Source organism: Telmatherina bonti (genome assembly GCF_933228915.1).
Source record: "Telmatherina bonti genome assembly, chromosome: 21".
Lineage (NCBI taxonomy): Eukaryota > Metazoa > Chordata > Actinopteri > Atheriniformes > Telmatherinidae > Telmatherina > Telmatherina bonti.
Window position 1 is genome coordinate 19,531,390 of NC_136630.1, and position 25,307 is coordinate 19,556,696.

The 25,307-nt window shown below is 42.6% G+C and overlaps 1 protein-coding gene across 3 annotated transcripts in view; it reads left to right on the forward strand.

Annotated features, from left to right (window-relative positions):
- The window catches only part of raraa (retinoic acid receptor, alpha a), a 142,664-nt gene that overhangs the window by 84,678 nt on the left and 32,679 nt on the right, over positions 1-25,307 (forward strand). Inside the window, exons 1-2 of one of the 3 annotated variants that reach the window (XM_079260927.1) lie at positions 19,274-19,616; positions 19,803-20,176. The exons of 1 other annotated variant lie outside the window; for it this stretch is intronic. In XM_079260927.1, the coding sequence (XP_079117053.1) occupies positions 19,870-20,176 (307 nt within the window). In that variant the 5' untranslated portion in view covers positions 19,274-19,616; positions 19,803-19,869. Of the gene's footprint in view, positions 1-19,273; positions 20,177-25,307 lie in introns of those variants that run through there. One more of the 3 variants, XM_079260926.1, reaches the window with a different exon arrangement.

A 25,307-nucleotide genomic window follows, 5' to 3' on the forward strand; every position in this document is an offset into this window, starting at 1 on the left:
ATGCCGGCAGGGCAAGTTGATTAAAATAACACGTCAGGTCTCTTTCAGTGAGAAAAGGCAAAGCTCCGCTCTGATGTCGCAGGCGGTGTAGCTAAAGCCACGGCAGAGGGCAGACTTATTCTTCATATTAACCCAGATAAGATTTTATGGTTGTAAGATCATTCATGACACCTTATTTTCTTTCCTACTGACATCAGTTTTAGATTCAAAAGTTAAATCAACTCACAACTGGATTTGTTTTAAGGCTTAATTTCAATTTTTTTTCCAAGTTTACTGTTTTGTTGTTTGTGCAAACACTGAAAGAAGGTTATGTAATTTCAGAAATTTTTTAACCCATTTAGACAGAAATGGGCTTGAATTTTTAATCAGATCTTAATGATTTCGGTTGAAGGAAAGTGGCTTTTTGGACTAATTTAGCCTCAAGGAGTTAAAGCTTATTATTGATGTTTCTCATAATTGGCAAATTTCATGAGTCAAAAACTAAATTTATGAATAACTGACTTTTTTTAATCCACACATTATGATCTGATTTCATCACAAACCTGTGGAAAAACAGGTAAACTTTCTGTCACATTCTCCTGTTAGAAAATCAACATGGATCAATAGAAATTTGATCCTACTGAAAATTACTTTCCCACAGAGGTTTACAGTAAATACTAAACATGCTACTGACCCCTCCTCCTCCCAGTGTGTGTGTCTACAGTGTTAATAAAATGCATTCCTGTTTGAAGTGCTGTCTCACTTGGGTAGAGGTCTGTTGTGGTGTATGTGTGTGATATTAAGTGGATGCTCAAGTGAGCTTGTTTACCATTGTCTGCTGCTCTGACCCGAGAGCAACTGACTGGCTAAACACTCACACACACGCACACCCACATGTGCCTCTCTTACAATCTGCTATAAAACCAGCACTGCAGCCACTGGAGGTCATTGTTCCACGTGTCTCCATCCTCAGCTCTCTCGTTCCATCTATTCTCAAAGTTTCAACGATGCTTTAACAAGTGTTTGTGTATCCGTGTGCAGGTCACCACAGTTCCCTGCTCGCCAGACCTGCTCCATGCACCCCAAGAGACTTGTTATTACTTGTTAATACAACAGAAGAAACAAGGCTGAAAAACACCTAAATAAAAGAGCGGGATTGGATCACTGCTCTGTCTAAATGATTAATTCATACACGACTTTGTTTTCCACAAAGCACATTTCTGATTCTTGCAAGTAAGCATCTTTACTGTTTTATTCACAACGGGGCCTTGTCTCACGTTTTTTCTGAGCCCTTTGTGCCAGGTTGCCATCCTTGATATGTGTATTTTCCCTCAGTGAGATGCACCGTTTCCCCTATCCCCTCCACTCACTGCCAATTTGTCTCAGTTTTTCCAGGCTTCCCTCTTTTCGTAAGTAAGGTTTTCTCCTCAAGGATAGTTTAATCGGTGTTGACTCAGGTTTGATGTTTTTGTCCACTAGAGGAATTGTCAATAATTACACTTTAAGGTTGCAGTTTGGCCAAAAGACTGCTGTGCTAATACTTGGTATCAATGCGCCTTGGGTTGTTGCAGCATGTTAAGAACCCAAAGAGATTTGCACCTCTACAGGTGAGTTAGAAATCCATGCTGGTCACTAATGGAATTGTTGTTTGACCTTTGACCCAAAGGCCAAAGTCGCTAAGTACACAGAAAGCACATGACTGCAAGTGGATTAACACCTGATTCTTGGAAGCTCTAAAGCTTGTTGGGGCAGAAAACCAACTCTGCTACTGCCCTGGTTCTGGAGTGCCCAGACAGACATGGAGCAACTCGTCACACACAAACACACATAGATCCACATTCACACAGAGCAGCAAATAGCCAACCAGGAAGCTAAGTGACACCAAGTGACCACGTGTTGTTTTTTTTTTTTACAATCGTCTTTCTCTGGATTGTTGCTCAGCCAGTTGCACTCCCCTTCGCTCCCTTTCTCATCACAAAGAGCGGCTATTTTACGAGGTCTGCCAGCAGTAAAAGACGAAGGTTGTGGGGGGGGGGGGGGGGGGGGGGCGCAGAAGGCTGTCAGAGAGGATGTAAATTACACAAATAAAACTCCAGACTGGCACTGAGCTTCCCCATGAGAGAGACAGAGACTGGAGGGGGTGGGTGGGAGGAGAGTTATTTACTATAACTTCAGAGAGGAGCGAAGTGGGATGGACAGAAGGAATGAATGGGGGGTAGTGGGGTTAGACCCTCTACAGAGAAGAAGTGATGAAAGTGAAGAGAGGGCATTAAAGAATATATGGTCTATGTGAAGAAAGGATAAGAAGTTTGTAGATAATCATCATTCAGTGTTTAACTTGCTGAACTCTGTCCACAAGCCTTACAAACATCCTCTCCATTCGCTCTCAGCAAGATGTACAAAGGAAGAAATATACTGTGGAAAACTAGTGTAATACTATATATCCTGTACATCACCTGTAATCTTGTTCTATTTTGGGAGTGTAGCAGAGTATTTCTCTTTCAATTGATGCCTTTATTTAAAGACAAGATTGCAATGAGTTAAGTACAGTTTCCATGCATAAAGACCACCACCTCACGCATGCACACCGCTTCATGGCGCTTGGCTGATCTGTCTGTACACTCCTCAGCAGATATCCCGCATGTCTTGCGTGAAAGTTGATTTGCACTGACAGCAAAATGGTGCCACACTGTGCCACATTTCTACCAACATGCAACAAATTTAGTCTTCTGGGGCAGCTGGTCTGTGACTGGCAGTGTTCCATCAGAAAGTGGATGTGTTGGACAGTGGGCTGCCACCCTAACTGGAGAGCAGAGACTGGATGTTGGATTTGTTCTACAGACCCTCAGACTCATACACACGGATGTGTTAGTAGAGAAGACATGGATTTATTGCCAAAAATTATCTATATATGAAAATGAGACTGATCATGTTAGAAATTGCTCATGCCTTGACTGTTTTTTTAAAATAATGCTGTCTTTAAATATACTGTAGTGACCAATCTGTCTGATTAAATAAAAAACTTTATCATTTAGTCTGTTAAACACCAGAAAACATTTTTAGATTTTTTTCAGCCAATAGTTTTAAAGCTAAACATTACAACCGAATGTCCTCATAACATTCATTTTTCATTAATTCATTTTCTTAACCACTTAGTCCCATTAAGGGTTGCAGGAAGCTGGAGTTTATCATAGCAATCATTGGGTGAGGGGCAGGGTACACCCTGGACAGGTCCCCATCCCATCTCAGGGCCAACATAGAGACTCACTCATTTCTAGGACCAATTTAGAGTAACCAGCTAACCTAACATAGATGTATTTAGCTATGTTAGGAGTACCCGGAAAGAACCCATGCATGCACATGGAGAACATGCAAACTCCACACAAAAAGGCTGCTTTTTAAACCTCCCTCCAGCTGAGGCACAAACCAGTGACCTTCTTGCTATGAGACCACAGTGCTCACCACTACGCCAACTTCATAACAATTTACCTAAAATACATTTAAAATCCTTTCACACTGGTTTTCTTTGCAGAAAGGAAATTTCCAGCTGTGGTTTATAAAATGTCAGTGATTGCCATGAGAAAACTGGACCAACTGAATGATCTCTTCCCAAAAGCCTGATTGGTCTCAACATGAAATTAACAAAGAGATTAAATGAAATGTAAAGAGTTTGTTGGTTAGCGCAGCACATAGATGGCAGCTGGCTCCTCTGTCAGTGCTTTGGCTTCATGACGACGTCGCAATAAGCTGAGGAAGTTTAGTGGTGTGGCCGCTCACCCTTATGACTGTTTAGGATAGTGGGAGACAGCGAAGCAAGTTGATTATATAGAGTTGTACATTTCCGCTGGCAGCTAAGAAGGCAATTGTCTGAAGGAGGATGAGAACAATGGTTGGCAAAGAAATGAGTTGAGTATCAGATATGCATGGAGGAGGAGATAAGGAACAGAAAACGCCTGGGGGAAGAAATTATGTATTGAGATGAGCAGAACTGTCCACCAACAGATATTTAAAGATGGTGGTGAGATGTTAACTGAAAGAAAAGATCACAGGTCAGTAAACGCAGCAGTATGAAATAAACATGTCAAAATGACGATAAATCCCACATCAGTGCTCTGCCATTATTGGGCATCTTTTTGGTCTTTTTGTGAGCAATGAGCGGAACCTTCACTGGAAAATAGAATAATTTAGAATATAACACATCAACTTTAATAGGTACACTTTGCAAGTACTAGGTTTGACCCCTTTTGGCTTCAGAACTGCTTTAATACTTCCTTACATCAATTCAACAAGAAGTTGGAAACATTCCTGAGAGTTTTTGCTTCATATTGACGTGACAGCATCACACAGCCGTGCATCCATGATGAGAGTCTCCGGTTCCGCCACATCCCTAAAGAGCTCTGTTCGGATGACTGTGGAGGCCAGTGGAGTACAGTCCTTGTCTTGTTCAAGAAGGCCGTTGGAGATTATGTGAGACTTTTTGATATGGTGCATTATCTGCTGGAAGTAGGCATCATGATGGTACACTGATTATAAAGGGATGATTGTGACCAGTAACAATACTCAGGTAAGGTGTGACTTTTAAACAATGCTCAGTTGGTACTGAGTGGGCCAACAAAATATCCCCAATGCCATTAAAATTACCCTGAACTCTTGTTACAAAACAGGACGGTATCATGCGTTCATGTCCTAATTCTGACCCTAATATCTGATTGTTTCAGCTGAAGTGTAGACCTATCAGACAATGCATAATTTTTCCAACCTAATGTTTTCCAATTTTCGTTGGACTTGACAACTAACTGTGTGAATTGCAGGGGAATTGTAAACCAATGTGTGAATTGTAGCCTTACTTTCCTGCTCTTGGCAGACAAGAGTAGCAACCAGTGTGCTCCTCTGCTGCTCCTGCCGATCTGCTTCAAAGTTTTGACCAGTGTGTTCCAAGATGATTTTCTGCATACTTTGGCTGCAATGGCTGGTTATGTTATATGTTGATTTTTTTTTTTTTTTTGGCATGCCCAACCATTCTCCTCTGACTCAGCAAGGCATTTTCATCCAGACAGCTGTCACTCACTGCATATTTTCCTTTGTTTTGGACCATGCTTAGTAAACCCTAACGCTTTTGTGTAAAAATCCCAGTAGTTTCCAAAATTCTCAGCAACCAGGCCACATTCAAATACACGTAAATCCCATTTTTATCCCCATTTTGATTCTTAGTTTAAACCTCAGCAACTCATCTTGACCATGTCTACATAACTTGATGCATTGAGTTGCTGCCATGTGATTGGATGGTTAGATATTTGCGTTAACAACCAATTGAATAGATGCACGTAATGAACTAGCTAATGAGTGTTTATTGATAAATTTGATAAGTAATCACTGTCAAATAAGAAATCCATTTTTTTCTGTTAAATAATACACCAATCTATGCTCTTTTTTTAACCATTTGGTTAAAAGAATTTTAACATGCAACCCAGTGCAAAGAGACTAGGACATACACATCACCTGGATGTAAGATTTTATTTTTGATGTTATTCCTCCACTCATCAGTCTTTTGCAGCTCTTTGTCTAATAACTGGAAAAATGTAAGTGGATAAGTAAGTATTAAAGAGAAAAAGGAGCTGTATTTGTATCTGTGCAGACTTAGTCTGTTATTATCATTTTGCCTGAAAGCTCTGCTTTGTGTCCTTCTTGGAAGTAAGTGCTTACCTCTTTGAAAACGGATGTTGTTGCAATAAGTTGTATTGCCTACAAGTCTATTTTTTTTAGTACTCAGTGAGTTGTTTTTCTCCTACTTCAAAATAGGAGGAAAAAACATCCTTCCTGACATATACAGTCCCAGCCAAAAATTTGGACACATTTGCCTATAATGAGTGGATGTGTTCAAACTTTTGACTGGCACTGCATGCATCATGTTTGTATTCATTGCAAACAAATCTCCAGCAAACAAACATGCGTAATGTTCTTGTTTTTAATAATCTTCATTCACTTAACCTTTAACCTGATTGTTGATGGGATATAAGGTGGGAGAACACATAAAGCCGTGTTTTTCTGACTGTTGACTTTAGAAAAATATGAACAAAGTTCAGAGTAGAATTGTTAATAGGATTTTATATGTCACTTGGTTCTAAAGCCTGCCTGGATCTAAATTCCTGTAGTTTTTCATACATGGGGTTTGTACTTATAGGTGATGCTCCTCCTACTGTTAAAAAAAAAAACAATAAGTAAGTCAATATCTAAAAGCTATGCGAAAAATGTCAACAAATCTTTTAGACAAATGAATAAATAGATAAAGGTGCAGATTTCAAACTAAATAACAAACCCAACATTTGTTTCTTTTCCATTAGCTTTGGTTCCTTTGCTATTGCCTGTGAGTCACCCATATTGTATGGTTTCGCTTTGGGACAACAAATATACCCTTGATGATGTGTCCCACTCAGCTCTTTTGCCAGATGACTGGGTTTTTGGCACACAGAGGGACAGAGAGATAGAGAGGGGATGGGGTCCATTGTTATTTCTTTGCTGGAATGATCGTGCACCTGCATGTTGCTGATGGTGGGATTTGCTGCACGTACACTGTTAGGCACTGTTTGAGTGTGTGTGTGTGTGTGTGTGTGGGGGGGGGGGGGGGGGGGGGGGGGGGGGGGGTGCTAGTGGTTGATTGTAACTACTGTAATTTGGAAAACAATGACTGGAGGGATTCTTTGGCATTCACTGATTGTTTCCCCACAGCTGTTGAACTAGCTTGAAGTAACTGTGACAGTATATGCTTTCAGCTTACTCAACATCTGCAGTCTGAACTGTTGCTGTGACACGCACATGAGCAGACTGGGGCATAAGTGGCAACAAGGCCAACACTTCTCCGCAGAGACCTTTCTGATACAAATTAGGATTATCACTCCAAATTCATCCTGCAGAGCTCTGGCTGTTTGCACGGAGTTGACTGTTACATTACAATCGTGGCAACTATCTCAGAACCATGTTAGGGATGTTGCAATTGTGAAGGTGTATTTATGTCAGCATTTACATGAGCAAAACGTGAAAAGTAAACACAAAAGGATGTTTCCAGATTCACTGGCCAATCTTATTTATCGACCAATCATGAGCAATAAGTATCCTGAAAAGAGGTTCACGTAAATTAATAGTAAAATAATAAGATGTTTGCATGTATGTTGACACAATCCTGCAGTAATTGGGCATTATTTACAAATATACCACAGCATCGAAGTATAAGTTGTTTCTCATGCCACCAAAACATTGAATTTATTACAAGTAAGTCGAAACAAAGACCTGGAAAAACCTTAAGAAATTTCCCAGCAACATGTAAGAACAGAGTAGAAAAAAGCCCTGCAATGCCACTGCCAGCACTTTGTGTGGTGACAAAATCTAATCAGCTCAAGTAATGTGTTAAATGTAAAGACATTAGTTGTCATGTGTTGCATCACATGAGACCAATGTAGGGAATTCAGGTCACTTTTTGCCTGTCAAACAAGTGATTCTTTGGAAACACCTGGTTAATCAGTTAAACTGTAAACAAAATAAGTACATGAAACAAACAGACATGGATGAAACATGCATCACATTTTCTCACCAGAAAGCTGAAATCCTTCATAAACATGCAACACCAGACTACAGTAGACAATCAGGTGTCGATTATGGATGTTTGCCACCTTTTCTTCCCAATATGCATGCGTGTGTGTGTGTGTGTATTGGGATGAAAGGGGTGCTGTTGATTAGAAAACACCGTTTTATGGAAATGAAATACAGTTATCTTCTGTTATTTGGTTATACGACTGTCCTATTAAAATACAGTAAGCTAAATTGGCGATTACACACAAAAAAAGAAAAAACCCAAAGCACTTAAATCATGTGTACATAAATAACTTATTTCCTTTGTGAGTTTACTATTGTTGGCATACTGAATACATGTTCGATACATTTCATGCTTATGTATACTTGAGAGACCATAGGTCCTAATTTTGCTGCTCTGCATGCGTATGACTCCTTCTTCATAATAACAGGGTTATTTTTATGTGAATTTCTATTTGGGACAGATGAATGTCAACAGATCCATTATCCTTTATGTGAACTCCTCAGAGCGGAGCGAAGGGGAGAGTGAGACAGAGTGGATGCAGATGGTTCAATGGATGGATGGATAGATGGATGGATGCTGGAACATTAGCGTCCTATGACACACTCCCGTTGACTGTCACTTTCTGTCCTTTATGAATTATTCACACAGTTTCTGCACTTGATAGTTGCCATCACCTGTCCTGGAAAAGCCAGGACAGGTGATAGGCCTCACACTTTAATAGCACACAAATATGTGAAGTCCGTTGCTTTCACACACAGTAATGCTATTTCAAAGTCAGTTTGGGATGATGACGTTGCAGAAATGTGTGAACACCACTGCAGTGAGAAGTGGGAACCTGGATCACACAGTGGCAAAGTTATTGTCATAATCCAGTCGTCAGCTCTTGCTACACAAATGCAAAATCGCACAAAATTGCGTTCAGACATAAGATGCATTGATGTTATTCATTTTGCAACATGGGGAAGTTGCAGCAAATGAAGGAAGTGTAGAAATCTCAAGTTATTACAGTGCTTTTAAGATCATTTACTGTATTTGTCATGTCGCCACTGCTAGAAATTTTAGGACTTGTTGCAATATCAGTGTCACAATTCTTTAAACTCAGGAAAACACATAGTCTGATGTGTCCACTCCCTCTTCAATCATAATGAAAAAACTATCACAGATATTCAGTTAAGCTGTTACACGGTAAAAGAGAGGTGGTGGTGGAGGAGAAGGGGGGCATGGATCAGTACCTCCCACCACGGATGTTTGGTTGAATTGGATCCAGCACTCACACATTCAGAAGGCTTAGCAGTGGATTCTTGTATCTTCGAGCCATTAAATTCCTTCACCAGTGAACTAAAGTCCTTTAAATGGCCGTAATGCAGAAGCAGCATACAGCTGCTGTTCACTACCTGGTCTTCCAACTGCACATCCATACATTTAGATATAATCATGCAAACACGAATCAATGTTAATATTAGTTAAAAGTGACAGATTTACAACTGTTTGATTATTCCTTTTGACATTGCTCTTTTTTTTTGTTTGTTTGTTTTTATGCTGTTGCTGAATTCTGTTTTTACTCTACCTAATTAGAGCAGCTATGACCTAACCTTGTCATGACGGTGACCCTCATCTGTAGTAACAGCTGCATTGGTGGGGCTAACGTTCTGGACCGATGAGGGTGCTGCATGGAGGGAAGGAAAGAGGAAAACGGTGATGGATGGGCTATCCGTAGGGACAGGGAGGTGGAAAGAAGTGGGCTGTGTGCCAAGTGGGTTAGAGGTGTTAGTGTTGATGTCTGGGTGGTTGCATAGAAACTTCTCCAGTGTCCAAACACATAGACCTGGGGCCATACACACCTCTGACTAAAGTGTCTAGACACCCTGACACTTACATGGGTTGCTAACAGAAATATGCATCCCCTGTTTTTTCACCGCTAACACAAAAATAATCGCACACATTGGACTCATACCTCAGCACGAAAAGATGCAAAGTGATATTTTAGATTCATTTTTAGGCTTTAATGCGTAGATCCACATGGGGGCATCACAGCTACATCTGGCCAAATCGCAGTCGGCAAAAATGATTTGAAATCATACAGCACAAGTGAGCTGTGTACAAGCGATAATTAATTAATGTGATTAGCAGAGTCTACCTCGGAGGCAGCTGCATTAAAAAGACGAGGTGTTAAGGGCGAACTTGTCTATTCTGGTTCATGGTTTTGTTAACAACTCACATGAGCAATCTCAGCTGTGAATTCCTCCTTGCACTTTTTCTCACATTTTTCTTTCACTTTTTTTTTTTGTATATTTCTCCAATTAAAGATGTAAACACTGATACAAGCACACACACAAGCACACGTTCACACAGACTTTAGTACACCTTCACTGAGGCTTAGCCTTCACTTTTTTTTGTGTGCGAGTGCTGTTGGCAGCTCAGATGGAAAGACAGGAGAAGCTCCAGAGACAGCAGAGAGAGGGGAAGAAAGGGAGGTAGAATGGGGCTCTCCATCATGCTGTCAGTAAGGTGAAGCTTTAGCCTTAGCGCGGAATAAAGAGTGTTTTTAAAAGGTGCTGCGAGGTGCAGCAAAGATGAGTCGGATAAATGACTTCTCTTTTTCATTCAAAGAGCCCAGTAAAGCCCACAGGGTCACTGTGTGTGCATGTGCGTGCATGTGTGTGTGTGCATGTGTGTGTGTGTGCGTGCGGAGAGGCAGAAGGAGGAAAAAAGGAGTGTGTGTGCAAGTATATGAGGAGACATTGAGACAGTGTGCATGCTTTTGCCTGGAGTTTGTGCTTGAGAATGCGTGCAAAAGCCAGACTTTTGACATGGCCAGCTGATGTTTTTGTTACTCCTGACATTATAACGTATTAGTTTTTTTCTGCCTGTTGCCCCTCTTCTTTTACTTCTGACTGGGAAAAGTAATGTAGTTGAGAGGGGCCATGTAAGGTTGAACAATGGCTCCAAAATATTGAATAAGGACTGAAAGGGAGCCACCGTCCGAATGACAATAGGCCAGAACTGGGGGTTAGGACTGATGATGTTGGGGGACAGACGCTCCAGATTGATGATAGAGCTCCACTAGTTAAATATTATCAGGTTTCCTTTTTTATGTATCAACAGCTCCCACCACCCCCCACCTCCCCCATCCTGGTATCATGCAGAGAATAGCAAGATGTGGCCAGATAATGATCTGCTCCTCTGTGACTTTCTCTTTTTGTATCAGCCTATTTACTTACTTTTGAGACACTCCCCTCTCTATGGGTGCACAACACAGATGGCCTGCGTAGCCATAGTGACTGCCAATGGATGCCATCAGTCCAAAGCTACACCATTTTTTTAAGTGAATAATTTCAGCTTTTCAACATAAAACAGACTGATTTTACAGTAAAAGTAAGTTGTTTTTTTTAAATTTGTTATTGATTTAGATGGAACAGAATTAAGTATAGTTCACTTTTACACCTCTCTGATGCCTTCATGTGTCTGCAGATCTGTTTATTGGAGAACTTAGTCTGTGAGAGTCATTTCAAAGAGATTGCGGTGATATGTGTAACATTGTAAAGTAACAGCACAACAGCCTCTCTGCTAAGAGATACGGGTGCATGTGTTGGCAAATGAAAAGCCATGTGATGCTGGTCATATTTTCAGTACTTCCCTATTTTTCCCCCTCGAGTTTGTTTTTTCCTTACCACCTACACTCAACCAGCGAGGGCCTGGGAGATTCGCATCAGTTTCAGTTTTTTTGGGTTTTTGTTGACAAAGGCTGACAAGGAGCGAGCCTCTTTTCTGCTGCCTGCGGCTGAACTGATTAAAGCCATAGACTGCAGAAGCAACCACAACACAAAGAAAACTTGCTCTAATGGGAAAGTATTACTGTCAGGGTTGTCTCAAACTCTCAGATGACCCGTTTGCACCTCTGGGACTTAACTTGCTTTTATACTCATAAATACACAAATACACAATTGAGAGCTGGGCTGGTGTGTGGCAGACAGTAACCAGAGAGCTAGAAAACATTCCTTACATACCACTTCTTTTTTTTTTTTTTTGATAAAACAAAGCTAATAAAAACAACTCTTGGTCACCCTCATTTCTTTGCTCTCTGTGGCAGAGTCATCCATTCCATTAACCTCCCCCCTGACACCCTCCCCGGGTTAGAATTAAGCAACCCCCCCATCTCAAAAAACCTTTCAGTTAAAGGCAGGGCAACAGGGGCCACAGTGGTGATGATGGCAGGGGCATTTGTCATCCTCAGAGCTGCGGCAGTCTGTTCCTCTGCTGAGGACCTTGTTGTCCCCAGTTCCCAACTCGCTGCCTAAGCAGAGGATTTCACATGTTTCATTAACATCTGAATCCGCTGTTCGATGTCGGTGGGGGGGGGGGGGAACGTGTGTGTTTATGCACTAGCACAAACATACACGTTATTAAAACATGAAAATTATCATGCAGCATGAAAGTGTCCAGGAGAGAGCAGTCAGTTTTATGATCGAACAAGGCAGGATTAAAGCTGTATTACTGATACAACCCCCCCCCCACCCACCCCCTCCCCCCATGTGCTCACCCACATGTACACACGCCACAGTGCCAGTAAGTGTTGAGTACATATTGAGCCTGCGGTTATCCAGTGTGTAAATGTGTGTACGTGTATATGTGTGTGTGGGACTCATTGAGGCTTTGAGCAACAAGCACAACAATTGGTGTGCCCTGCCTGGTGCTGGTGCTAGGGGCACAGCTCAAGTGGAGGTCACTCGCAGAAGTGTTATAATGCTTTGGGTTGGGCACAACAAGACAGAGGGCAATCCACTTAAAGCGAACCACCAGCCCCCCTCCCCTCGCCATCCACCTCCTCTCGGATCCCCTCCAGCATCACACTTCTGCATGGAAAACGGCAAATTGGCCGCCGTAGCACTTCAAATTGTAAAAAGAACGAAAGTGGCGCAAGGGGTGGAGGGACACGTGGCTCTCTGACAGAAGGCGATCCTGCCAAACAGGCAACGCAGGTCAAATCACAGCAGGAAAAACTGTTTTATGTGTAAGATTTTGTTTTATTTATGTATTTTTTTCTTCATTTTTGTGTCCCCCGGTACGGTGCTGCAAGAGATCATCCTCAAATGACCCTCTTCCCACTGCTCACCATGACTGCTTCATACACTTTACTCAGTTAAGGAGCAAGTTAATGTTTTTTCCTTCAGCGGCAGGCCTTACTTGGCAGCTGCCTCATGTCAGATATAAAAATGCAGCAAGATGTTGCAGAAATTGTACTCTGAAGTGTAACAGAATGAGGCTGTGCCTTTAAAAAAGAGCTTTAGAGGGATTTCCCCCTCATTCTTCAGGCTGGATTTCTGAAGTGTTTATGTGCTCAATCTTTCCACAATTTAAAAGTCAGTTTCATTTTGTTTTCATCTCGCCTCATACATTTCTTTAGGTTTCCTGTTGAAAAGATACAGAAAATCCAATGAACTTCTTTACTGCTGAAATTGTACATAGACAGATTTGATCTAAGAATATTTATTTATTTATTTATTGAGATAAAGTCAGTTTTTAAAAAAAAAAAAAAAAACTTATTGTGATAAATAAACCCCAAAGAACCATTATCCATCCATCTTCCCCCTTTTGGACAATACTTTCAATAGCTGGTTGTCATCCTGAACTGTTTGATCCAATGTTGCCTTTGGTTCCTCCTTGTCAGTGCTCTTCATTCCCTCTCTCTTGTCTTTCCTAATGGAATTAGATCTGTGTCCAACTGTACGTACTAAGTGTCTCTCTGTTTTTGACCCCTAATGGGGGCCATTCCAAGTCTGGAATGACTGATATTGAGATATCCCTCCTCCAGGGTAACATCCATTGCAATTTTCTCATGATTTGCTGAGTGATGGACTCTTTGCAAAGGAACAAAGGCCTAATGATCGTTGAGAAGATGGTCTCTCTAACTTAAAGCTGTAGACTGTGAAAGATTACAAGCTGTACTATAACCTATGTCTCCCCATACCCCTCCCTTGTCTCCTTCTCTCCCTCTGCTGAGGTATTTCCAGAATGCCGCCGGCCACGATGGATTTATGAGTAGGCCATACTTTGGTAAACACCGATGGTGGGCAGCTTTGTCCTCCCCCCAGTGATATAGTGTAGGTCCCCATAAAAAATGGGGAAACCAGGTTACGGCCACCATAGAGCTCAGCCAAACAATAAAAGGCTTTATGGGCAGATATGGGCCTGTACCATAAATGCTGGAATCTGTTGTCGGAAGGACATTAAAGGGATAATGATTGGGGGTGCTTTCACAAAGATCCATGCAACCACTAAGAGGGTCTTTTTTAAAGAAGACACACACAAACATGCACACACACACACTCACATTAAGGACAGCAAAGCACCAATTTTGAGCTCTATAGAGCAGTTTAGCTTTGGGTCAGGGTTTATATTTATGTGTGTGTTTGTGTGCCTAGTAGAGTGACAGAAAGGAGGTGGAAGTGATGCAGTGTTCATCGATAACTTGAGCTTGTTCACACATCGAAGGGGTCGAGCCCTCATTACAGATTGGCTCAGTGTTGGGGAGCACAGCTGTTTGGTTTGGAGCGTCTGTACGGCTGCACAAAACCAGCTGTGCAAACTAACACACATAAACTATAAGGGCAGTAAGAGGAACAGATTGGCAACAAGACAGGTTGTGGAGTTTCGGGAAGACCTGAAAGCAAACATGCATCAAGGCAGTCACAGGCAAATGCTCAGGCGTAGATGTGATCCTGGCATGAGGAAGTTGGATGCTAGGCCTGTGCAAGCGGTAAGAGTGGGCGTGGGGGTGGGGGAGGGTGGGTTGGGAGATTATGGTCGTGATCATCACAGTCGTTGGATAATGCTGCTGACGTGCATGCAGCTTTGTCCTACAGCTTGACAGAATCCTGAACTGACACTAACTTTACCTTAGGATATCTCACTGTCTCTGAGATCAGCACACATTTCAGCTCCTTACAGTCTTTCCTCTCTTCTGTCTCCCCTTCTGTCTCTCCCTGCTGTGCTTCTTTATTAGGTCGCCAAGAAGATTTAAGAAAGATAGAAAGCTTTGCCGAGGCTTGTCCCAACTTCTTTTATCGTCTGGGCATTAGCCATCTGCTGGCACATGTGCAAAGAGTGCTCGGGGGGAGGTGTAGCATTGAGAGCCTGTGTTTGTGTAGTAGCCACAAATGCAGACAGGAACTCTAAAATTAGGCCCTGACCATTCTAACTTGAACATGTCTGGCCTTATCTTGTCAGGACATGGCTTTTACCCAAGCCGAGTGTTGTCCTAGTGATACGGCAGGTCTGTTCTGCTTCTTTTTTTTTTTTTTCCTTCTTTCTAAAGCTTGCTAAGTGTCTCCAGGCAGCCAGAGCTCAGCAGATTTTTCCATGACTTTAAGACAATTTGATTGTGTTTTGATTTGAATGTCCACTCCAATAAAGACCACGCAATGCAGGACGTGTTTGTAGCCTCAGAGAAAGGAGAGGGATCTCCAGAGTGCATGAATACAAGGGTCAAGGGACAGCCGATTGCAGATGTTGATGGATTATCTCCAGAATCAGCAGAACACAACACAAATTCTTACTGATTAGCTAAACCAAGGTCTGCTCGGACACCTTTTACTCCACTTTGTACTTATGCAGAGGTCTCCCTCCCCCATTTATCATGCACAATTATCCAAATGACAAAACAACCTATTGTTTGTTCTAACTGGTCAGCTCATCTCCTTGGGGAAGGAATGGCCAGAGAAGTAGTTTTTACTGCTTCCTAACACCCCTGATTGGATTGAGAGAGGAGAGTAGGGGCTGTAAAAATAGTTTGACACCCTCAAGGTCCAGCCAGCGAACTCCTCTCCACCCTTGCCCATAAAGCTCTTTGAATTCTCTCATAAAATACCTCTCCCTCTCTGCCCCTCTCCCTCCCCATCTTCGCTGGATTCTCATTTACATCTTTGCCTCACATGAAGGAAGCTGTTTTTTTATACCATTGTTCCTAAAATTATTTAAAGCTACAGAACCATCAATTTCTAAAATGACTCTTCATCTGAGTGCTGCTCCGACAGCGTCCCACCCTCAGTTTGACGGGGTTATATACAACCACCGATTGAGGTCCAGGCCCCAAATCAGAGACTTGCTTCTCAGCGACAACTTAAGAGATCGAGAGCCGATCTCGTTTTCCCCAGCTTTGCTGCACTAAAGTACTTTTTCATGTTCTCAAGAGTGTGGTGCTTGTTGGTGGTGCAACGAGTACAACCACCTAGACTGGTGTGTTAATGTGGTCTGAGTCTCTTGTGGCTCTCATGTTCTCTCTCTCTCTCTGTTTTTTTTTTATAACATAGTCTTTACACAGCCATGAAGATGCAGTACTAGGCATCTTTTACGTTCCCTGTGTTTGTCGCAGTAGTTGTCAGGTCTTTCAGCACTTACGTGAATGCATGCTCATATACTGCAGAGTAGACATGTTCTCCCAGTGACTGAGTGGGTACTTCAGTTTCATCCCACAGTCCACTGATATGCATTTTAGTACAAATTGTGATGCTAAATCACCTGTTTGCATAAGTGTGAAGCTGATTTCTTACAACTTGTCCACAGCTGGGTTGCTGCACATCGGTTTGTAAGCCACAGAGTCAAAAGTTGTTGCACTTCGGAGCTGGCAGTGAAGTGAAACTCCTTCACACATGCAGTGCTTTCTCTCATGCATTTTTTCGTAACATTTTGAGACGAAAATCTTATTAGGTTGGAGGTAGAAACATATCTGTGTCACTTTGAACACAGCATAAATGCAAACTGTTGCATTACAGCACAGACATGGAACAACATTGTAAAATCTGTAAATCTGTGTGGTTTTATCGATCATGTTTATGCAGTTTTGGGTGACTTTTAGTTATCAGCTGAGCTAAATGAATTAGAGAAAAGCATTAAAGTTGCCAATAAGGCTGCTGTTCTCTGTCTTATCTTATCTGCTTGATATGACTTCTAATGGGAAAACTAAAACTTTTTTTTTTTTTTTTTTTTTTTTTTTTTTTTTAGAAATATTCATTTGTAGAAAAGTAGTTTCCACTTCCTCACAACACACAACCACCTAATACTTGTTATTCCAATGTGACAACAAGTAAAACTTGATTCTAAAAGGACGATAACAAGCTTGAACTTAGAGGCTTTCCAATCATGCAGACACTGAGTGGCTCTTTTCACCGTTTCACAGACAGGTTTGAATAAAGAATCTTGAGTGAAAACCTTTTAAGTTATCGCACTGATTAAGCCACTAAGGTTACTCATTGTATGTGTGTAAAAAAGCTTCAGAGTGTGAGAGGAAAAGCTTGCTGGACAATGCTTTCATGAGTGATTCGGTCATACCCGCTTGCTATTTTAAAAGCTCACTCAGACAGCACTGGTCTCTGCTTGCTTAGTGTGAATCTATAAAGGTCACAAATAATTGCAAAACATCTTTTTAATAGTATTTTAGTGCAGCCTCAGTATCTGCATTTTTAATGAGTGAGTGGCCGACAAACACAACCTGAAGCAAATACATTATATTCAGGTGTGTGTGATTATTTAAATCGTCCTTAACCTTCCAGGTGTATCCTTTGTTTTTATTGCATTGCAGAGCTACTTCCTTGTGTAAAATCAAATTGTGGGAAAAGACCATCGTCTTTTAGTCTTATCTTTTACTCCTCCCTCCCCTATTAAGTAATGATCAACACTCTGTTATGCTTGTCGTATGCAATCACGGGGTATCTCCCCAGAATGAATGCACTCCCCCTTGGAGAAGAAAACAGAGTCTGGAAATTTAGCATTTTCTGGCAGCCATTACTCATAGGACTAATCCTGTCAAGGAATGTGTGGCTATCATTGAAAGCAAAGGGTCACCGTGGCCGAGGCCTGCACATTGGCTCTTATCAGGCTGGGTAAACACACTGGGGTCTGCATTAAATAAGTGTCACAGTCAGCAGGGGCGGAGCAGGCAAAGGCCCCCACCCCACCAGTCTCCACACTGATAATCCTTTTCAAAACCAATGCCGGTCATACCCAGCTGTGGCCTGTGGCTCAGGTGTGAGGGATGGCGGGGGAGGTGGGGATCATTCTGCCAATTTACCAGACCAGTTAGTCAGGTTTTTGGCCATGTCCACACTATCGCAGATAAAAACATGAAAATGTTACCATGTTTAAAGTGTTTACTGTCCACCTAGCTGCTGAAATATTGTCAGATATGATGTTATTTTTTGAGACTAAATACTTTTATTGGAAAAGGCTGACGGCAGCTTTAACATTTAAAAGAAAAAGGGCCTACATGAGGCACATCATAGTTGCTGTATCACTCTATTACGCTAAATATGGATGTTAACATTTTTAAAACATAAAGATTGGATAGGGAAAAAATCCAGTAAAAAAAAAATCTTGTGATTTAAATGCAAAACCTTTTTTTATTATTTTATTTATTTTGCTCCACACAGGATTTTGGAAACACCTCGATTAACAATTTCTGTTTTTTTGTACATCAGACTCGCATGATGGTTAAATAAAACAGCTGACACTGCCATGTGTTTGGACGCTGTCATTGCATGTTTTTGGCTTTGTAAAGGACATCCCAACCAGTGGTCAAGTTTGTTTTCTGATGAATTTTTAAACCTGTCTTCCAGATTACCACACAACTATACATGCTGATAAGTCTGTGACTAGTTCAGATTTGCAGCTGTGACATTTGCATCACCTGATTTTAAAATGCGGTCAGCATCATGTCTTTAAATGTCTGCTGCAGGGTTGTGTTTTGTGTTGTTTTCTTTGGCATGTACTTGAACCTTATGCAAGACACATCTGCATGTTTTCATTAAGAGCTGCAACAATGTTGTGTGGAATGTTGCAAAGTTGAAGGCAGAGGAACATTTTATGCTGCAACATGATGCGACTCGAATGCTAAACAATTTCCTGGACTTTGCTCCAGCTGTAAGTAAACTTAGAGAAGTGTGAGTTACTATGACTTGGTGACTTTGCCACTTTTGTTCCTTAATGTGCGCCGTGTGAACCGAGGCGCCTCTGAGGGCAGCACTTGAGGAAAAGTGTAATGGTGTTACTCCGGGTGTACAAGGTGGGAAACCTTGAATAATGTGGGATGAGAACAAACCAGAGAAGCGAATCCAAGTCAACCAGTGGGTCACCAGGGGGTGAGGCTGCCTTCTTCCCTGGGTTCAAGAAAAGTTCAGCAGAATAGCATTAGGCAAATTAGGGAGACAGTGGCTGGGGGAGAAGAAAAAAAATCAGAGGGTAGAGACTGATGAGAGCATGGGGGTCAAATTAGTTGGAAGGAGGAGCTCAAATAAAAAGTGAGGAAGAACTTCCAGGAAAGAGAGTGAGAGAGATGCATTCTGTGGCAGCTCTCATTATGTCCGTGTAAAGATATGAAAGACTAATTACTGAGCTTATATAACTTAATCATGTCCTCAAATACATTCCTATTTAAAGCCCCCGCTGCTCAGTTTTGAGAGAGGGCGGTGGGCTCCCCCCCCTTCACTGCCTCATACAGAGGCCTGTGTGCAGAGAGGGAGATCCATGATGACGTCCCTGAAGGGGTTAAACGTAGGAGGAGCCAGGCATGAAAAGCACTGAGGGGAGGCAGAGAGAGAGGAGGGGGGTAGAGAAGCCCAGTGGAGGTGGAGCCAAAGCCCTCAGCTGCTGCGCCTTGTCACATTTCTGCAGGATATGATAGTCGCTCGCTTCGCGGTGGGGATGATTCAGGCTTCTCGCTTCAGACACTAACAAGGCGGCGCTGCGTGTTCGTCCCGGAGCTGGATGTCGGAGAGCCGGGCCTGCTTCAGGGCTGACAGGAGTCCACCCACGGCGGGCGCTAACGGGACAAGCGACCCCAACCCGAAGGACGAACTCGACTACAACTCCGCGGAATTTCCTCTGTGATATTTGCGCCCGCATCCCATTTCTAAATCCCGCGTGTTACCGCCACGGACTAAGGAAATTTCTCTTCTTTTTTTTCCCCTCTCTGGAATTGAGTCTCTCTCCTCTCTTTGTCGTCTGGATAGAAGCTCATATTGTTGCTCTGTGTTTGAGCAGGGCCGACAGGACCGAGGTATTCTGCTGAAGTTAGTCAGTGCGTTTTATTTATTGTGTGTGTGCGCGCGTGTGTGTGTGTGTCGCGCTTTTCTGCGCTTAGACACAATGCTGCCTGTTCTTTTAAATCACGTTTTCCGACTGAACGAAGCCGATTAGGCTGTTTCACACACTCGTCCTGTTTGCTTTTCTGCTCCACGACCAGTAAAGAAGATGCCAAATATCCCACTGCCCCCACCGTGTTTGGATTTATCACTTTTGCCTCGATTTTGATGCCGTTGGACCCCCCTTCAGATCCTACCTCTGCTGCTGGTGGTGAGCTGAAAACCCCACACTGTGCTGCGTGCGCGACTACAGTTGGTGTTTCTGATCCCTTTTCCCTGCCGTCTCCCCTGCTGCGTATGATGTACGAGAGTGTGGACGTTGTGGGACTGAATCCCAGCCCGAACCCATTTTTAATGATGGATTACTACAACCAGAGCAGAGGATGCTTGATCCCAGAAAAAGGACTGGTGCCCGGAGCGCCCCATCCCTACAGCACGTCCATCAGAAACCAGCACTGGAATGGCTCCAATCACTGTAGGTGTCTCCCCAACTTTATAACACTCATTGCTGGGAGTTAAAGTCTGTGTTTATATCTGTAGACGCGTTGGCTGTTTTACTAAATTCCCGTTGTTTCACAGATAAAATATGCATTTTTCTCCGAACAGCGTGAACGCCAGAATGTGTGTGTGGAACAGCGCTGCTTGTCATCACCATCAGCCTTCCTCTCTGCAATATATAGACATGACCCACTTTCTAGTTTCCTATATTCTTAGGTTTCAGAATGCTTCTAAGTTGTGTACATATATTTTTTCCTCTGGGAAACCTCTGTCAGGCTGCTGCGCTCTGATGCAAAGCCACTGTAAATTATGTTTTTGCTTTCTTGTAATATGCACATATTACACAAGGTTTTGCAAGCCGTACCAGTTATAATCAGTTTAAACTTTCCAGTCGGTGTTATCCCTGGTTACTTTTGGTACTGTAGATAGTTGAGCCCCTCCAGCACAGTTGCTGAGCATCATTAAGGCTTTAACTTGGATAGCTGGATGTTTAATCCAGGTCATTTCTGCCCAATAATGTCATGTTTTGCAAAGCAGAGTCAATTACAACTCACTGTGCTTCCATAAATGATTTTTAGGGGTTAATGTTAAAGGTGTATATGAAGATAAAGGTCTTGCATAAGAAAAAAAAGTAAAAAGATGAGTGTTTGTCAGCTCATGCCCCCAGGAGGTAAGGATGACAGACTCTGCCATGTCTATAAATAGCATCTCAATTTTTAATGGTGCTTTTATGATATGACTTCAGATCAGTGATTTATTTATTTATTTTGTTTTGTTTGTGCGTGTGGGTTAAGCAACCACCATGGCAGCCATGGGAATTTCTTTTTCCCGCTGCAACAAGAGAGAGTTTTATTGCAACAACAGAGTATCACACACACCCGTCCCATTCTTCACCTCAAAGGATCCGCGCTGCACGATGCCTAAACAGGCCTTTATAGAAGAGATACTCCTGTTGTCTTTCACTGCTGTAGGAGCGTTAAAAAAAAAAAAAAGGCAGGAATCTCCACAGGCTCTTAAGGGCCAATTTCCTCCTCGTCTCAAGACTATAGAAACATGTGACAAAAGGAAATTTAGACAGGAATTTCTGATGTTTGGCAACAATAACAAAAGAACCCAAAACAGTTTTTTGTTTGTATTGTCGTCTGTCTCCATCCACTCTGCCACTGCTTGCTTTTCCAAGTCAGATGAGATTAGAATTTCCTCCTGACTAAAGAGACAAATCATTTTCAAAGCAGATATCCAGCAAGCTTGAGAGTATTTATTGAACTGGTGCACTAAACGGCTCTTGTGGCAGCATTGATTCAAACCATGTGAGCTCGTCTGAGGGAGTCTGTGGGGGTTTGGCCCAGGAAAAGACCTCTGATCCCTAAACTCCACATTGTTTTGCTCAAAGGAAGAATTGCAGAGGGAGTGTGTGTGTATATGTGTGTGTGTAGGTGGGGGTAGCATAGCTGCTCTTTGCCTTACTGCTTGAATGTAATAAAAAAAAAAAAAATTGAATGCACATCCAGGGGATGTTGGTGGGGGAATGCAGAGAGGAACATCATCCGTTAGTGTCTTCACGTGGCTTCCAGGCTTATTGGATCATAGAGGTAGAAGACTAACAGACAAGAGAGCAGGATTTCTCCCCCTCTCTCCAGTTTTAAAGTAGGAATCTCAACTAGTTTGGCTCAAAATGCATTAGTTGATGCCCAACACATCTGTCTTTATTGGTTCCCCTTCTTTTTTTTCTTTTTTTTAAAAAAAATTCTAAGATCACAGAGTCATGGTATGTTTTTCTGCACATGCATTTAGAAGTGAATTTGCTGGTAGACGTGTTTTCGGGTTTTTATCCTCTGTCTTTTTTTCTTTTTCTGGTCTTCTGTTTTTTCAGTCTTTCCACATCTAACTATTCATTACAGGCTTTATGGAGGAGCTCTCTGGCTCTAAAAGTGCACCCTGTGACATCTTCGCTGAAGTGAATCTGGCCTAAAATGGCCTTGTGGACCCATTAAGAAACCGGGCGCGACTCCAGATCCAATGGACGCTTCGTTCCCAATGTTATTAGTTCTTTTAAAGATGCTTCCTCTTCAGCTGTTTGACTGTTTTCTGTCAGCACAAGTTTGCCGTTGCAGGCAGTGGGAGTGATCAGCTTGTAATTTGGTTACATTCTGAGCGCTGGATGTGAATGTCTGTGGTGAAAAATACCGAGCCCTGCAGATTTAATGCACTTGATTTTTCACAGAGTGCCTGTCAGAATCCTTCCAACAGTTAGGGGCTCATGCATGAAAGAATGTGCATGACCTTGTTCACATGACTGTCTCACACACACACACACACACACACACACAAAAAGGGGGATGAAGCAAAGAGGGATTGCATCAGGGGCTCGAGTGCTCAGCAGCCCATAGGCTTTTTGTTCTTTTACTTCTTCTCAGGCTGTCCATAGTATAAAGGAAAGTGATCTCCAGGGATTTCCATAAAGTGAAGATGAGTCAAAGTGAGATGAGCTTTAGTTAGTTTGTCTTCTGGACACAGTGGATGCAAAAAGTGGGCTACATCAGTAATTTGTGTCTGAGAATTAAGTGAGTGGCAGCTTAATCTGACTCATGTGGTATTTAAGCGTGGAAGTCCTTTTGCCTAGCAGGAGATGAGGCCCATGTAAAAAAAAACAGATGGTGCTTTATTGTTTCTTGGTTCTAAGGTTCATAAGAGCAGGATGCATTTTCAGTTTTGCTGAACAGGGGAAGTTGATTGGAATTACGTGGGGGTTTTTTGTTTTTTCTTTAGTGCTAAAGCTTATCCCAGATCTTTTGTCCATGGGGGGTAAGAAGTAATATATTTCTTGCTTTTGTATCAGTACCGTATTTTCACGACCATAAGGCGCACCATACTAAAAGGCGCAGTCTCAGTTATGTGCGCCCTTTCTGTATTTAACACATACATAAAGTGCACCTGACCATAGGGCGCGGGTTTTATATACCAGTACAATCCACGCCCACACTTCGCCCTTTAACATTCTCAATGCACACAAGCATACAAGTATGCCTTTTTAAAAATAGAGCGGGAGCAAAACTGAGTTTGGTTGTGCTTTATTTAAGTATTGATTACAAAATAGTAACATTTTTAAATCATCAATCAATCATCAATAGGCGCGGGCATGGTAAAACACACGGATAAAACAAGCGCACAAGTGTGCGTATTTAAAAATAGACCAGGACCAAAACTGAGTTTGGTACTCACATTTTTTTACCGGTAATTGTCATCAGTCAAACCCATCAAAGTCCTCATCCTCTGTTTCTGAATTGAACAGCTGCGCTAAATCTCCAGCAAACATGCGAGGTTCACTTTCTTCACTGTCAGTCACTTTCGGTGCCGTGCAGCTCCTCTGAAATGATGCCGGCTTTTGCGAAAGCGCAGACTACAGTGCCGGCAGACACGTTAGCCCAAGCATCTACAATCCATTCGCAAATTGTGGCGTAACTCGCCCGGCGCTGCCGTCCACTCTTAGTGAAACTGTGGTCTCCATCGGTCATCCATCGCTCCCACGCCGCTCGCAGCCTTACTTTGAACGGCCGGTTCACACCGATGTCCAGCGGTTGGAGTTCCTTCGTCAGGCCTCCCGGAATGACAGCAAGCTCAGAGTTAATTTGTTTCACTTGTTTTTTCACATCGGCTGTGAGATGGGCACGCATAGAGTCACAGATCAACAGCGATGGTGATGCGTGAAAAAAACCACCTGGTCTCTTTACATACACCTCCCTCAGCCATTCTTTCATCATTTCCTCATCCATCCAGCCCTTTACATTTGCTTTAATGATGACTCCGGCTGGAAACTTCTCTTTAGGCAAAGTCTTTCTCTTGAAAATCACCATTGGCGGCAATTTCTGTCCATTAGCATGGCAGCCAAGCACAATAGTAAAAGAAGACTTTTCGTGCCCCGTTGTGCGTATCGCTACTGTGCTGGTCCCCTTCTTCTCCACAGTGTGACCAACCGGGATGTCGAAGGTGAGCGGCACCTCGTCCATGTTAGTGATGTGGTTGGGCTGGATGTGTTTGTCGGCGATGTGTTTGCTGCAGTAAGAGCGGAAAATGTCCAGCTTTTCATTATAATCCGCTGGAAGTTGCTGCGCTACCGTAGTCCTTGTCCGGATGGAAAAATGGCACCGTTTCATGAAACGAAAGCACCAAGACGGACCTCCTTGGAAATGTTCAATTTTCATTTCCTCTGCTAGCGTTACTGCTTTTAGTCGAATGGTGACCATCGAAACGCTTCTCCCACTTGTTCTTTGCTCGATGATCCACTGCTCCAGTCTTCCTCCAACTCGGGCCACCTTGCCTTATGTCCACAGAAACTCAGCTGCGTCTTCTTTACCTGTTCGAGCTCGTTTTCCATCTTCCTCCACTTGCGAACCATCGATTCATTAATCTTAAATTCTCTCTCGGCTGCTCGATTTCCATGTTGCTTGGCGTAGTTGATGGCCTTCAGTTTAAACTGTGCTTCATAAGCGTGTCTTTTTGCCATTTTCAGGGTTGTTAGGAAAAGGTGTTCTGCATAACGCACATACCTGTTCTTTTATATGTGATCAACGCCCACACTTCACCCTTTAACGTTCTCATGGTGTTCTTTACTACGTCCGATTACTACAACAACAACACGCACACAAAGGGCGCACTGCACTATAGGGCGCACCGCACATTTTGAAGAAAATCTAAGACTTTTATGTGCGCCTTATGGTCGTGAAAATACGGTACACTGATTTTATTTGGCAAGTTTTGCTGAGAACTGGAAAAACACAACATGGTATAAACCAGGTCCTCTAACAGGACTGGCAGGGTTGTTGTCAGCTTGTCACATTAAAAACTGATGGCTGAATGGAAGCTCCACTTTACATACATGTACATTTGTAATGTTTTCTGCATCCTTTTTCATGCACGTGCGCCTTAACGACATCGAGGAACATTTGAGATTTCATATTTGGTCCACAGCTTTGTGGGATTGGCAGTGTAGATGGACAGCACTGAGGCAATGTCCTATGTGCTGTCAGGGGAGGGAAACATAAGGGCACCCTCCTTATTTTGCCACATCTTCCTAAACCCTTTCAACCGACGGCGACAGTGATTTAGTG